The sequence below is a fragment of the Hylobates moloch genome, unplaced genomic scaffold (assembly GCF_009828535.3).
Source record: "Hylobates moloch isolate HMO894 unplaced genomic scaffold, HMol_V3 SCAFFOLD_14, whole genome shotgun sequence".
In the NCBI taxonomy this organism is placed as follows: Eukaryota; Metazoa; Chordata; class Mammalia; order Primates; family Hylobatidae; genus Hylobates; species Hylobates moloch.
The window spans coordinates 29,470,175-29,485,501 of NW_026652289.1; the positions used below are offsets into that span (position 1 = coordinate 29,470,175).

Genomic DNA, 15,327 nt, shown 5'->3' on the forward strand with positions numbered 1-15,327 from the left:
AGTTTCTTCCCAAATCTTAATATCCTTTAACAACCATAGATTTTCTCCCATAAGACTTTTTAAAGATGCTATAGCCTTTTGAAAAACTTTGGTAGATTTTACTGTAAAATAATAAGGGTACACAACACATATGGTGTGAAAATACAACTGAATGGGGAAAACTTGTCATGAATTTTGTTATAAATTTGTTATAAAATTTTCCCCATTCAGATGAACTGTCACATTGTACATATTGCAAGCCCTTATTATTTTACAATAAGATTTACCAGAATTTTAAAACAAAAAATGTAAAGAAAAATTAGATTAAGATAATGTAAAGATACATTAAAATATATGTAAATAATTTTGGCAATGATTACTAGCTCAAAATTTCACTTACTTGTATCATAGATTTGTCAGAGTACATTAGTTCAATTGTTCGATGGATTCTGGATATGCTTTCCTGCAAATCTAAGGATATAAGGTGTCATTTAACGATTAACAGCAAGTGTGTTTCTACTTATAAGGATTAATGGTTTTCCTACAAACACATTAGAGGAATAGGAAAATTTTCCTAAAACTTTTCTTAAAAAACATTACTATTTGAAATCTGTAGAAAATGAATTATAGTTATTCTTAATAAAAGACACAGTACAAATGCATACTTTAAAAACAACACAAATATGATTTATCTAGAAAATGTGCAGAGCCAATAAAAGTGAATTTTGTGCAAATCCATAAAGGACAGTTTCAATGAAAATGAAAGCTAAGCTTCCTTACATATTGCTATAACACAAGTAAACTTAAGAACAAGGTAAAACATGTTCACCACGTATCTTGTACACACACATAACTGAATAAAAATCGACTATAATCATCAGGGAAAATAAAATTATAGCACTCCCATGACAATTATTTCTACTTCTAGTAGAAAATAATCCTACAAAATTGTTCAGATAGAGATGTTCACAGTCATATTGTCCACAATAATTTTTTAAAAAGAGATAACCTAAATATCTGTCAATAAGGAAACGTTTAGATTGCAACCACATCATATTGTGAAGCTGCTGAACCAATCAGAAGAAACCTTGAAAAACTATAAAAAAAATTAGCTAACTTTAGAGTGGGGAAAGACCTGTCTAAGCCTGTCAGAAAACCAGTAACCTTATAGGAAAAGATAAGATCCTCCCTGCCCAACACTTTAAAAAATCTACATTATAAAAACAAAACAAAACCAACATAAAGAAAATCAAATGAAAAACTGGGAAAATAATATCTGCAGCATATGTGATATTATAGGTAAAGGGTTAATATCCACAATACATTAAACTTTCTGTTAAGCAATAAGAAAAAGACAAATAGCTCAGTATTTTAAAAAAATGGGCAAATGTCACAAACAAGAAATTTACAGAACAATATAAATATCCAACTTCACTCAAAGCTAAGGGAATGCAAATCAAAACACTAAAATACCAGTTTTTCAATTATAAAAACTACTAAAAAGTGTCCAGGGCTAGGGAGGATACTGGGAGACAGGCTCTCTCACACAGCGGGAATGCAAACTGGCTTAATGTTTTGGAGTGACAATTTTAAAACAGTCGTCAAAATTTAAAATATACACACTCTGAACCAGAAATGGTGGACATAAGGAAACAACAGACATTGGGGCCTACATTAGGGTGGAGGGTGGGAGCAGCGTGAGAATGGAAAAACCACCTATCAGGTACTGTGTTTATTACCTGCGTGATGAAATAATCTTACACCAAACCCCTAAGACATATAATTTATCTTTATAGCAAACCTGCACATGTACCCCTGAACATAAAAAAGAACATATACTACTTACAGAAGTGTATAAATATGTATATCGAAGACCAGCATCATTTAGTGAATACCAATATGGGAATTAAATGAATTACATCATACCTGTGTGTTGGAATATTACACAATAGTTTACAAAATAATGCTAACTGCTGACATCAATAGGGATGAAAGAAAGAAAAAAAATATCCTGAGGAAAACCTTCTTTCCTGATCCATAGTATTACATATAAAAACCTTAACAGCCAGGCATGGTGGCTCACGCCTGTAATCCCAGCACTTTGGGAGGCTGAGGTGGGTGGATAACAAGGTCAAGAGATCAAGACCACCCTGGCCAACATGGTGAAACCCCATCTCTACTAAAAATACAAAAATTAGTTGGGTGTGGTGGCACACAACTGCAGTCTCAGCTACTTGGGAGGCTGAGGCAGGAGAATCGCTTGAACCTGGGAGGCAGAGGCTGCAGTGAGCCGAGTTCATGCCACTGCACTCCAGCCTGGTGACAGAGTGAGACTCCGTCTCAAAAAAGCTCTTCAAACTTAAAATGGCCAAAAGAGAACTCATCATATTTCTCTTTCCTCCCCTGAGTAGGAACCTCTTTGCCCACTGGCTTTATCTTTTTTCCAAAACACATTCTATTTGGTTATTCATACCATTATGAACTAAGAGAATCATTTGATTCGTCCCTCTCTCTTACCTCTAGCCAATGACTCACATCTGTCAGTTGTCTCCAAAGAGTATTTTAAGTACATTCACTTCTTCCTTCCCTCAATGCCACTACTTAGGTGTCAAAAGCTTCCTAGCTTCCACCCCCCTGAATGTAATCTTTTAAAAACAACCCACCATGAGGAGTAGAAAATTACCTAACACCTAATATAGTGCTTCATCAACACTATTTGCTTGATTAATGTTTGTTAATGAGTTCAAATATTTTTTAAAATTCCCTCTTATTTGAAAAATACTAAAGAAAATCTTGACAGCTACTAATGCTGTTAGTCACCATCATACCTTATGTACTTCTTACTAAATTAGGGCCATTGTTTTTCAAATATTGTCTATAAAGAGTTAAGTTGGTCATATAATATCCAACAATCAATATTGTTCAATATAATTCCAACCATGTCACATAGTTCATTTTTTTCATAAACCAATAAATCAGCATAAAATTGGGGAATGATAATAGGGAATTACATTTTCACATTTAAGGAAAAAAATGTAATAAAATCTACCATAATCCATTTTTTTAAGTACACTTTAACAGCAGCAAAGTAGGAAAGAGAAAAGTTCAGAATAACTTATTCTGAAAAAAAAGAAAAAATAGAAAAGAATAAAAGAGAGTTCCTTCCAAGAAAGGACAGATGGCAACTTGACACACACACACACACACACACACAAACGCACACAAAGGCACACATGCGCACACACCCCACCCAGAGCACTGTCCTTGTTTTTCTTATTTTGCTGCATGCCAGTAAAAACTCTGTTACAGACTAGTAATGGGATCATAGATACTCAGAAATCTGATAGAACTATTAAAAATTAAAATTCACATTTCTAATTCTTAAGCCTAAAGAAAATTTTTTATCATCGGAACTCCCTGTGCAAACTTAGATTTAGTACCTAACTGATATGTAAAAACACTGATGTTGTATGACATTTCTCCAATGGAGTAACTGTGAATACCAGTTTGATATAAACTTAGAGCAGTACTAGAAAATCAGGCCATCTGCCATGTCATTAATCAGCTAAGCAATCCAGGGAAAATCTTTTGGTCCCTGTGAACCTGATATTGAGATTATAAAAATGGGGAGCCAGACTAGTTTATCTTAAAACCCTTTCTGGAAAAGAAAAATGACTATAATGTTTAAATATAAAATCCAGACGTGATTTCCCTTCTCAATATTAACATTATACATATCCATCTGAGGTGACAGTAACCATGCTATGAGACACTTCTTACCTCTGGTGTCATTTTCTATTTCTGTCCTCCAGCGATGTAAACAACTTTCCAGCACAGAAAGTTCTTCCTCCGTTATGTGCCTTGGTGCCGGATGCATGGGCAAATCTGGAGGTATCCGGGACTGAGTAAATGGTTTGTGTATTACTGATCTCGATGAAATGGCAGCAACTGATGAAGGTGATGTGCTTGGCAGTTCTGAAGATGGGGCTCCCTGTTGTTCTGTAGTGCTGCATTAAAGCACAGAGTATTTGTTGTCAACCTTTCAAGCTGAAACTCTCGACAAAGATTGTGCCAAACCCACAGTATTAAATTGGCTTATAATTCAAAAGAAAAAATCTTAACAAAGAAATATGTGGATTGATCTAATATCCAAATGAGATTTTTAATACATAAGAACTAAATTATTGTAAGATGAAGTTGTAGCTTTAGAGTTAAAACAGCTTAATCATATTTATTTTTAAAAAACAAGAAAATCTTACGCATGATGATATTATTTTCCCTGGCTTATCAGCTTACGTTACAGAAACAAATTCTAATTTGATAGTACTATTTTTATGTATCATAAAATGCTGAATCATATATATGTAAATACCAAAACATGCTAAAGTATAATTCTGAACTGAAAAAAATGTGATTAAAATTTTAATCCACAACCATAAAATCTACTGAAACAATAAAAAAACTCCCAGAGGACATACAGTCTTCTAAGTGAATCTACTCTCAGGAGTTCACTGAAGTAAATCAAAGCATACATTTTATAGAAACTGTCTTTAAAGGCAGCAGTTAACATTATTATGTAATAAAGGTAACAACTGTCTCTTGCATCCGGATTACTTTTTACCTTGGTAATGTCTGTGATGGTATGGAACCACTAGGTGGGGAACTAGCGTCAATATCGTCAACAGGAGAAGTGCAAACAGGTTTACTTGAGGCAAATTCCAATGCATACTGAAGAACATCTACCAAGGGGAATCGTTTGGGACCGGAACCATAGCTTAAATATCTGTTAATCATAAAATGTACAAGTGCTTTTATTTCTATATACAGCATATTTGGGCTTTTATTATTGTTATAAAACGTGATACTTCAATAAAACTTCCTCAGCAATAAAATTCATCTGCTTTAAAACGAAGATGGTAAAACTGAATATACATTTAAGAAAAACACATTAAATGTTCCCCAAAGACAGGAAACCAAGGCCGATTGGGACTGAATGTGAGTATATACTGTTATAATTTGTAAATGCTGTTCTAAATTGTAACTCAATAGGAAGATGAAAACTGACATCTCCTGAGACTGTTTTTATTTTTAGATCTGGCATCTGGTCTCATGATCAAGACAGTGATATGTACTATCTTCCTATCTTTTACCACTAATCATGTTTCAATATGATTATTCATACTTTTTAAGAATAAAAATCATTAAAATACGATATACTATTCGATATAAGAAGTTTTAGACTACTAATTTGAAAATTCCTAAAATAAGGGAATACAGAGTAGATTGGGGTTTGCAAACTGAAATGACTTGTGACATTTCAGCCTTTAGATTTCTGTCTAGCCTGTAGAACATTTCTCAGTCCAGATTCTGACGTCTTTTAGAAATGATCCAAATCAATAGACAACAGTGAGGCCATACTCATACATGGCACCATCCACTGGTATGGAATGGCATTTATTCCCTGTACACACAGAATGCTCTCTAGGCTCCCAGCACATACCATCCTACACTGACACAATTTCCTCCTTTACGAAGCTGCTGAGAAGACTTGGTAGGCAGCTGAGTTTGTATCCTGTTTTAAGGAGAAAAACTCAGATACCACTCATTTTAATGAAAACCTCAAGAGTAATCTTTAGTTTCATGCAAAAAGGAAGGTCAAAACTATATTCATTTAACTTTCTATCTATTTTCAGCAGTAGGAACATTGCCTGTTGACAATGAGATATTTAAATTTTAAACACTAGAATAATTTTTTAAAGTCTACTATAGATTTTTAGTTTCAAGCAAAACTCAAAACTATTCACACAATATTAACTACTCCTAAAATTATAAATCACTCAAAGCAAATTTGAAATTAAAAATCTAGTCACCAAATACATGGTTTCTGATAATTATCTCCTAATTTCATAAAAGTTAAAATACCTTTCTAGCCTTTGTTGTAATACTGTGAGATAATCTTTCAGTCTCTTGATCTCTTCCCTCTTAATTCTCGTTATTTCTCTGTTTCTGTGCATGTATCTATCAGAAAAAGGCAATCATTAGCATTTCCGAATATCATGAAAGTAGATGCACTATGGCCAGATGCCAGCGTGCCCAGCCTACCACTTTGGGGTGCCAAGGTGGGAGGATCACCTGAGGTCAGGAGTTCAAGACCAGCCTGGCCAACATGGTGAACCTCATCTCTACTACAATACAAAAATTAGCCAGGCATGATGGTAGGTGTCTGTAATCCCAGCTACTCAGGAAGCTGAGACAGGAGAATCATTTGAACCCAGGAGATGGTGTTTGCAGTGAGACAAGATCACACCACTGCACTCCAGCCTGGGTGACAGAGCAAGACTCCGTCTCAAAACAAAAAAGAATGAAAGACAGAAAGACAGACAGAAAAAAACAAAAGAAAGAAAGACAGGAAAACAGGAAGACAAAAAGACAGGCAGAAAGAAAGACAGATAGATAGATACAATATTAACTACAGACATCACCACAAAGCATCAATTCCTTCAAAATTGTATAAGATATAAGGTAGATAATACAAAATGGTATTTTTTAAAATTCTGAATTTTAAGATTATAAAATTAATCGTTTTTAAATTTCCTTATAACATTATTCCCAAAAACTATACTTTTCTAATACAAAGTGAACTTCATTTACCTTGACAAATGGTATTAGGTATATTATGCAAAAGTAGAAATTAATTCTAAGAAAATTATGAAGAATTTTCCTCTGAACAATATTTTCTCCCTTACTAAACTGTTTCAAACCAAGTCATGCAGTGTATCAAACCATACCTGTCCAAATATAAAACTTGGGGAAATTCTAATTTGTTGTGAATTTTTTCTGGTCTTCCCAATGCCTGATTAAATTCAAATCTTGACAATTCAAATGTTAACACAGGTGGTAATTCAGTAAACCAATGCTGAAAGGAAATAAAACAATAACAAAAACTTTAATACCACCTTTGTTTTCTTCATTGCAATCTTAGGCACAGGATGTGGGCACTGACATTGTTACTGACAAGTAATTGGGTACACAGTTTAGTTAAAACTCAACCTCTTTCTAAAAGTTTTCCACACCTCTTGAAAATTCCAAGAGTGGGTATAATACATGATCAGGAAAAAAAGAAATCTCACAACTATCCTTTGAAAATAATTCTTTGTATTAGGATTTCTAGCCCAAAGAAAAAGACACTGGTTAAAACCATGACTTAGTAGCTCAAGTCTTCTCTGTCTTCTTCAATATGATGTTGAATGGTACTTATACTTAACCAAAGCATCAAAATCCTGTGACAAAATAACTTGTGAGAGGGAGTACTCAAAAAAAAAATTTATATCATAAATCATCACAACTCTCATACTAAAAATTAAAAAATGGTGTTTTCCTGTTTTAACTTTAGCTCCTCTGCTGAATTTCATACTAATTTATGAAAAAGACATATCACTAACAAAAAGTTAATACTTAGAGTAATTTACTTAAAATCTTTTAAAATAACTAGTGTTTAAAGAATTGAATGTCTCATTGCTATGAGCCAAATTATGCTAATGAGTATAACTGTAATTTCCTTCCCCTACCCCCAGCCCCTAATCCCCATACATGCTTTGGTAACTGTTCAATTAAGCATGAAATTCAACTTTTAAAAGAAAATTATTTTCATATACAACCTCAAGTTATACATAAGCATATGTATTTAAAGAGAGAGAAAAGGTAACAAACTTGTAAATCAACAAATACCAGAAGTACAAAATAAATATTTCTGAAGTGCTTATTATAAACTGCAATATGCGAAACTGCTGCATAATCTATTGTGTATGATAATTTCAAGGGTCACAAAATGCCACCACACATCTGTCAATAAGTTAAGAATATACTAAATTTAAATTTGAACATCCAAAAAAAGAATGAATGGCACACACCTGGCAAATTGAATCTGAGGAGGATCTGGAAAGTTGCTACTTTTCTCTACAGCAAATAAAAGCAAATGGTATTCAATACTATTTCTCTTTCAAAACGCTATAATTACTTGAACTGAGATTTCCTGAGCTGGATGGTTATCTTTTACTGAAAGCTAAGGTTTAAGGAATTTGTTTTATATGGATAATACCTGAAACGGATTAAATAAAATTATGAAAACTATCAGAAACATCTCAAGTTTTAAAATTTGATTAGCAAAGTTTGCTTACTCATTTTGATCTCACATGGAACTGGCAAGAATTTTTGAGTTAGTTCTAATCCACATATAAAATTATTATTAAGAACTAAAACATTACCCAGACATATCACAAAGAACACTTTTGATTCTTTAGGATAATATTCTCTGCTCCATTTTATGATACTCAAACAAGAAAGTAGATTTCAAGAACTATCACTTTCATATTTTATTGCAATGCTTTAAATGTCACCATTAAAATTAAATAGTTACATATTTTAATTCATGGAAATCTACAATGGCCACAAGAAATGAAATGACCCAAACTGGGGTATACTTTTCTGTAGACCATGAAAAGTCCAGGAAATATAAATAGCTTCCATACCTTACAAAAGGATGTTCAAAAATGTTATGTAATATGTCTCTGTTATGAATGCATTTTCCTCTATCAGCGATGGCAGGTTTTTCCTACTACAAGAGTGGAAGGATTTCACTTTCTCATTCTAAAGCTGATGGGGACAAGATGAGATAACCAGACATTCTGTAAATTCATGTTTTAAAATATTAATGGTATGTCTAGCTCTGCAATATTTGGACTGTAGTATAGCAGTACATAATTTGAATTTTAAATAATACAAAACATGAGAAATTTTTCTTTCAAAAAAATATTTCCATTCAACAAAAAACTGTATCTACTTCTCTATAATCTAACTAGTATGCCATGCTTGTGAGACAGAGGTCATTCTCCATATCTCTAAACATATTATTATTTTACTAGATAATGAAACTACATGAGGAATAGATTTCTGCAGTTAGTGAATAAAGAACTTACATAATCAGTATTGGCAGCACAAGTGCTTCTAAATTCATCACAATTCTAGAAATCTCACCTGTTAACAAAAATAGTTCCTAAAGAGTATGTCATTTTTATGAGTTTTCATAGCTGGTTTTTCCATTAAAGTGTATAAGATACCTTGTTTTTATGAGAGGATTACACAAATGTGGAGGGAAAAAAAACAACAACAGAAAAAACACACCTATCACTTCAAATTCCACACGGAATATCAAACCAAGCCAGGATGTAAACTATGCACAAGAAGCAAAAACTTTTTATTCCAGTTAAAAAATTAGCTCCAGTCATTTAATTGCCTTGACTCATTTGCCCTTTGATTTTAAAAGGTAAGTTCCCCATATAACCTCTATAGATGTCTAATATGGTACATGTTGATACTGTTTCTCTAATTTTGTTTTTAAAGCTTTGTAAAAACTCCTTCTAGCACTTTATTATAACTTGGTACAACATTGTGAAGGGAAATTTGGCAGTACCAACACATCTAAATGAGTATGCCCTGTGACCCAAAGATTCTACTTCTAACTATACTTCATTCCTAAGTGCTCAAGGGTATTTATACAAAGACATTCTTCAAAATAATTCTTTTTCTTAGTTACTGCCTTACAGGAGAATTAAATCAATTTAATTTTATAAATACAGACTATGTGACACTATGTAGATTTTAAAAACACTGACGTAAAGCTGTACACTAACTTAGAAGCAAGCTCATGATATACTGCTGAGTGAAAAACGCAACTTTTGGGGCAGTGTGGACAGATGCAAATACTTATATGTGCATAGCAATAGTCTAAAAGAACACACAGCATACACTGGTAGTAGTGAATACTCACACTACAAGTGAAGTATTTACTATCTGAAATTTTTTTCCTCCAACAGACAATCAAAAAATATCTCCATGTTTCCTGGAGAGTCTGACTCGTCTACAAATTGCATACCATTTAAAAGTTACAATGTATCATTTAAAAAATATTTAAGTAGTTATTTTGGATACAATCATGTTTAACTTATTCAGTTGTCTCTTAGTATATCATCCACAAAATTTAAACTCTTATAGCCAATTGGATGTTTTAGCTTAGAAGACTGGAGGTCTTCCTATATTAGTTGGCCACAGCTATTTCAGCAAATAAGATGTTTTCTGGGCCAAAATAAAATCAACAATTTTTAATAGATTGAGGAAAAAGCTATTGTTATTAGGGATTATGCCAATTTAGAAATAGCCTATAATGTTACTTACTGGCTTTTAGAGATTCAAGAATAGTTTTTCTAAAGGATATAATAAGACTATAATTTAAATATGTTATTTTTTAAAAACTGATATTATACTTTAGTCAGTGACAGTCTCTTAAATCAAGCTGAATTATTATTGAAACTATAGCCTCCGGCAAATCTAGAAAAACGGTAACAGGAATCACGGCAGTCAAATTTGCCACAGTAGTGGAGATTAGAAACTGCTAAATACAGAGAACATCATAAATCATTATATTCCCTAGGCTACATGAAAAAACCTAGGCAGAACATTTATATTGCAACATAGGGGCATTCAGAGTATAAAACCAATAAAAAGATGGAGGACAAATCTAAGATATTCTAAATAGACAATAAAATTTCAATTCTGTGTAGAATAAAAATTTTTAAAAGCTGGGAATATGTGAGAAAGATTACCAATAAACCATAGTGTATTTCAGCTACTCTGACAATATTAAAAAAAAGTACCATCCCTGCCCTACTACCCCAATCATCCTTTTACTTAACAGCAAAGAGATCGGATTTTAAGAGTCTGTTTTCTTATTCCATTGTGGGACACTGCTAAAGTCCCAGTCTTTAGAGATCTGTTTCCCAATCAATAAAATAAGCTGAATTTAAACATTCTTATTTAGAGGTTTATATCAGAATTAGTTGTGCAGCTCTTGTTTCCATATACCACATCCCTATCCTAGACCCTGCTTTGATAACTTTGAAGTCTGGCTATTCTCTATTGAGAATGGCTGAAATAGATGATCTATGATGTAGAGAGAAAGACTATTTCAAATACATCTCTTCCTCTTAACAGGAAAAGCATATTTTTGTTTGTTTATGTATGTGGGGGGAAGAGGAAAAAAATGAGTATGCACCTGAAACACGAAAGGTTAAGTGCATCTTTAAGAAAAAAAAAAAAAAAAATTTTAGATAAAAGCAATTTGTTCTCAAAAACACAAGAACAAAGTCTCCTTTTAGATAAACACAGAGCCATCGTATCACTTAATAATTATTAAGCACCTATTCAGTATAAAGACCTCAGAAACTTGTTTGATAAGCACCAAGACATTTCATTCATTCATTCAATAAATATTATGTATGCAGTTACCATATTACCACTAGGGATATAGTAGTGAATGACACAGATAAAGACCTCTAGCCACATTCATGGAGCTTAACAGCTAGACAACTATCAGCAATTGCTTAACAATGACTGATTGGGGAAGCACATATGTCCTTTGCTTACTATTACAGTGCCAAAACTCCCTGACAGATGAATGCATGAATGAATGGCTACACAGATGCAGCTACAGAGATGGATAAAGAAGCAGAGATGGGTGGAAAGAAAGAAACTAGTTGAGGTAGACATGTAAGTTAACAATATTTTATAAAAATTATTTCTTCCTTGAGAAGGGAAGTTCTTCCATCTGACATTATGCAATCACGTAGCAATTTTACAAGAAAAGGAATCTGGGCATCGTGGACAAATTCCAATAATCGTTGATATAAGTAGCATATATCTGTTTTAAAATCCACTGTAATATCAGGATTTTTCTTCTTTATATCCAGGAACTAGCATGCTGCTAATGGCTGGTACCTTGATTGAAAGGTCTAAAAAGACTGAACAACGTCCTAAGATTTTAAAATTCTGAGATAAATTATTTAAGTGAGAATTTAACATAGATTATAGGCCATATGGACTGGGCAGGTCTCCCGAATGTCTAAATTACCAATTAAATCGAAACATACTCTCTGAGTATTCTCTCTCAATTATTAGGTAGCTACATAATTAGAACCTTACATTGTGCTATATAGCATTGTAAGAAAGACCTGGGGAAGAAAGGGGACAATGAAAATGTTAAACTCACCTCTTGGCCTGATTTTCCTGAATTCTCTGAATGTAAAGACTCAATTTCTCCTTCAATCATTGCAGCTTCTAGGCACTCATGCAGATCTTTGAACCCATTGACCTGAAGTGGGTACTGACCAAACATTTCAGTGTTTTCAAATTTTTTACCTGTAAGAAGGGAGAAAATTAATAATCCTCAATATGGCCTTCTGGCTACTAAAATTAAGAGTACGTAAGGATTCTCACCTGAACCTGAAAATTGTAACGCTGACTGATTTCATTCCTGAGAAGTGTTAGTGTAATTTTCCTGTTGGTTCATACACATGTGCAAATGTACATTTATACCCAGCCATAGATATTACACATACACATATATGTAATTATATACACACATACGTATGTATATTTTTTCTCACAAGAAGCATTTTCTAAGGGCAAGATACTGTACTGAACACTAGGAATATATACAGCAGTGAACAAGAGAGATATGGTCACTGAGCTGAGAAAATTCTCAGCCTCATTTAAAAAACATTATACCCATTAACTTCACATATATTTATAAACAAATAATTACAAATAATTATTATTACAATTGTTATAAAAAGAAAGTTGTGATGAGACAGAGTTATGTGAGAGGTATAAAAATGGGAGCTTAGTCTTGGGGGTGGTGGGGAGAGCAGAGAAACTTCCATGGCAAAGGACATTTAAGCTCAGACTTGAATAATGAGTGGGAGTTAGCCATGCCAGAGCGCTGTGGGACTATAGAGTATTCTTGGCCATGGAACAGCATGATGAAGACTTTAAGGGAGTAAAGAAGTTGATATGTTTAGGAACTAACAGAAGGTTAGTGTAGCTTGGGGAACCAAGGGAGAGATCACAATGAAAAGTCAGGCAGCGAGTTAAAATCTACAAGGTCTTGTGGTCCTATTAAGAATTTTTTTCCCCACCACATTCTGGGTATAATGCAAAGTCACTGATACGGTTTGGCTGTGTCCCCACTCAAATCTCATCTAAAATTGTAGCTCCCATAATTCTCCTGTATTGTGGGAGGGATTCAGCAGGAGATAATTCAATCATGAGGGCAGTTTCCCCCACACCGTTCTTGTGGTAGTGAATATGCCTCATGAGATGTGATGGTTTTATAAGGGGTTTCCCCTTTGGCTTGGCTCTCGTTCTCTTCTCTTGTCTGCCACCAAGGGAGACATGCCCTTCACCTTCTGCCATGATTGTTAGGCCTCCCCAGCCATGTGAAACTGTGAGTCCATTAAACCTCTTTCTCTTTCTTTTGCAAATTACCCGGTCTCGGGTATGTCTTTATCAGCAGCATGTAAATGGACTAATACAGTCACTGAATGGTTAAATCTAAGAATAACAGGCTCAGGTTTATGTCTCTGAAACACCTTTAAAGTCCCTGTGTGAAGTAGGTGGTCATCTGTTAAAAGACCATTGCAGAATCCATCCAGAAATAAAGGTAGCATGGATGAAGGTTGTTAAAAGTAAAAATACACGAAAGAGATAAAATTATATACTTATACATTTATACACATATACAAGGAAGGGCACCAACAGGGCTTGACTGAGCAGGATAAGAGATAGATAAGAAGGAAAATATCAAGAATGACAGAATTCTGGCATGAACAACTAGATGATGATGATGATGATGATTACTATTTTTTTTTGAACAACTAGATGATGATGATGATGATGACATTTTTTATTTTTTATTGAGACAGAGTCTCACTCTGTCGCCCAGTCTGGAGCTCAGTGGTGTGATCTCGGCTCACTGAAAACTCCACCTCCCGAGTTCCACCAATTCTCTTGACTCAGCGTCTCTAGTAGCTGGGATTACAGGCGCCCACCACCACACCCGACTAATTTTTGTATTTTCAGTAGAGATGGGGTTTCACCATGTTGGCCAGGCTGGTCTCGAACTCCAGACCTCAAGTGATCCACCTGCCTCAGCCTCCCAAAGTGCTGGGATTACAGGCATGAACCATCATGCCTGGCAGATTATGGACTGAAAATGGCACCACTTAAGTAAGAACAGAGGATTTTTTTTTTCTTTAGTTTTGGGGTAGCAGTGGAAATCACTGGTTCATTATGACCCATGAGATTTCAATTTGAGAAGAGAGTTGAATATGAATCTATAACTAAGATTAACATTCTAGAATAAAGATAGAATTGCTGGCTTATTGACAGCAGGAAATTAAGGCACTGAATGAGATGCCTAGGGGATGGGACAGGAAGAAGAAATGGGCCTAAACAAAGTCCTAAGGTTCTGCTACCTTTATATGCAAAAAGAGACTATAAATACAACTTTTCTTAGAAGTACCCACAGAGGCAGGAAAAAAGCCACAAGAATACGGTGTAACAAAAGCCAGAGAAATGTGTTTTTAAGGAAAGAATAGGAAAAAGGAGGAAGAAGAGGTTAAGAGTCATCAGCATTAATAACTGGTAAGAATTCAATATGGAAAGTGTATTAGTCCATTATCACGCTACTGATAAAGACATATCCCGGACTGGGAAGAAAAAGAGGATTAATTGGAACTACAGTTCCACATGGCTGGGAAGCCTTCAGAATCAGGGCGGGAGGCGAAAGGCACTTCTTACATGGCAGAGGCAAGAGAAGATGAGGAAGAAGCAAGAGTGGAAACCCATGATAAACTCATCAGATCTCGTGAGATGTATTCAATATCATGAGAACAGCACAGGAAAGACTGCCCCCCATGATTCAGTTACCTCCCCCTGGGTCCCTCCCACAACATGTGGGAACCCTGGGAGATACAATTCAAGTTGAGATTTATGTCAGGACACAGCCGAACCATATCATTCCAGCCCTAGCCCCTCCAAATCTCATGTCCTCACATTTCAAAACCAATCATGTCTTCCCAACAGTCCCCCAAGGTCTTAGCTCATTTTAGCATTAACCCAAAAGTCCACAGTCCAAAGTGTCATCTGAGACAAGGTTAAGTCCCTTCCGCCTATAAGCCTGTAATATCACAAGCAAACTAGTTACTCCCTATAAGAAGGGAGAAAATTAATGATCCTCAATATGGCCTTTTGGCTACTAAAATTAAGATTATGTAAGGATTCTCACCTGAACCTAAAAACTGTAACACTGACTGATTTTTTTCCTGAGAAGAGTTACAACTGGAGTACAGGTACTGGGTAAATACAGCCATTCCAAATGGGAGAAACTGGCCAAAACAAAGGGGTTACAGGGCCCATGCAAGTCCGAAATCCAACAGGGCAGTCAAATTTTAAGAC

At 34.6% G+C, this 15,327-nt stretch overlaps 1 protein-coding gene across 6 annotated transcripts in view; it reads right to left on the bottom strand.

Annotated features, from left to right (window-relative positions):
* Window positions 1-15,327, bottom strand: part of USP25 (ubiquitin specific peptidase 25) — a 163,428-nt gene that overhangs the window by 61,619 nt on the left and 86,482 nt on the right. For 5 of the 6 annotated variants that reach the window (XM_032176136.2, XM_032176135.2, XM_058427103.1 and 2 more), the window contains 6 exons: window positions 12,080-12,228; window positions 6,768-6,895; window positions 5,902-5,997; window positions 4,601-4,762; window positions 3,760-3,986; window positions 380-450 (listed from right to left, as the gene is read on the bottom strand). In XM_032176136.2, coding sequence (XP_032032027.1) covers window positions 380-450; window positions 3,760-3,986; window positions 4,601-4,762; window positions 5,902-5,997; window positions 6,768-6,895; window positions 12,080-12,228 — 833 coding nt within the window. Of the gene's footprint in view, window positions 1-379; window positions 451-3,759; window positions 3,987-4,600; window positions 4,763-5,901; window positions 5,998-6,767; window positions 6,896-8,507; window positions 8,597-12,079; window positions 12,229-15,327 lie in introns of those variants that run through there. The other variant, XM_058427105.1, reaches the window with a different exon arrangement.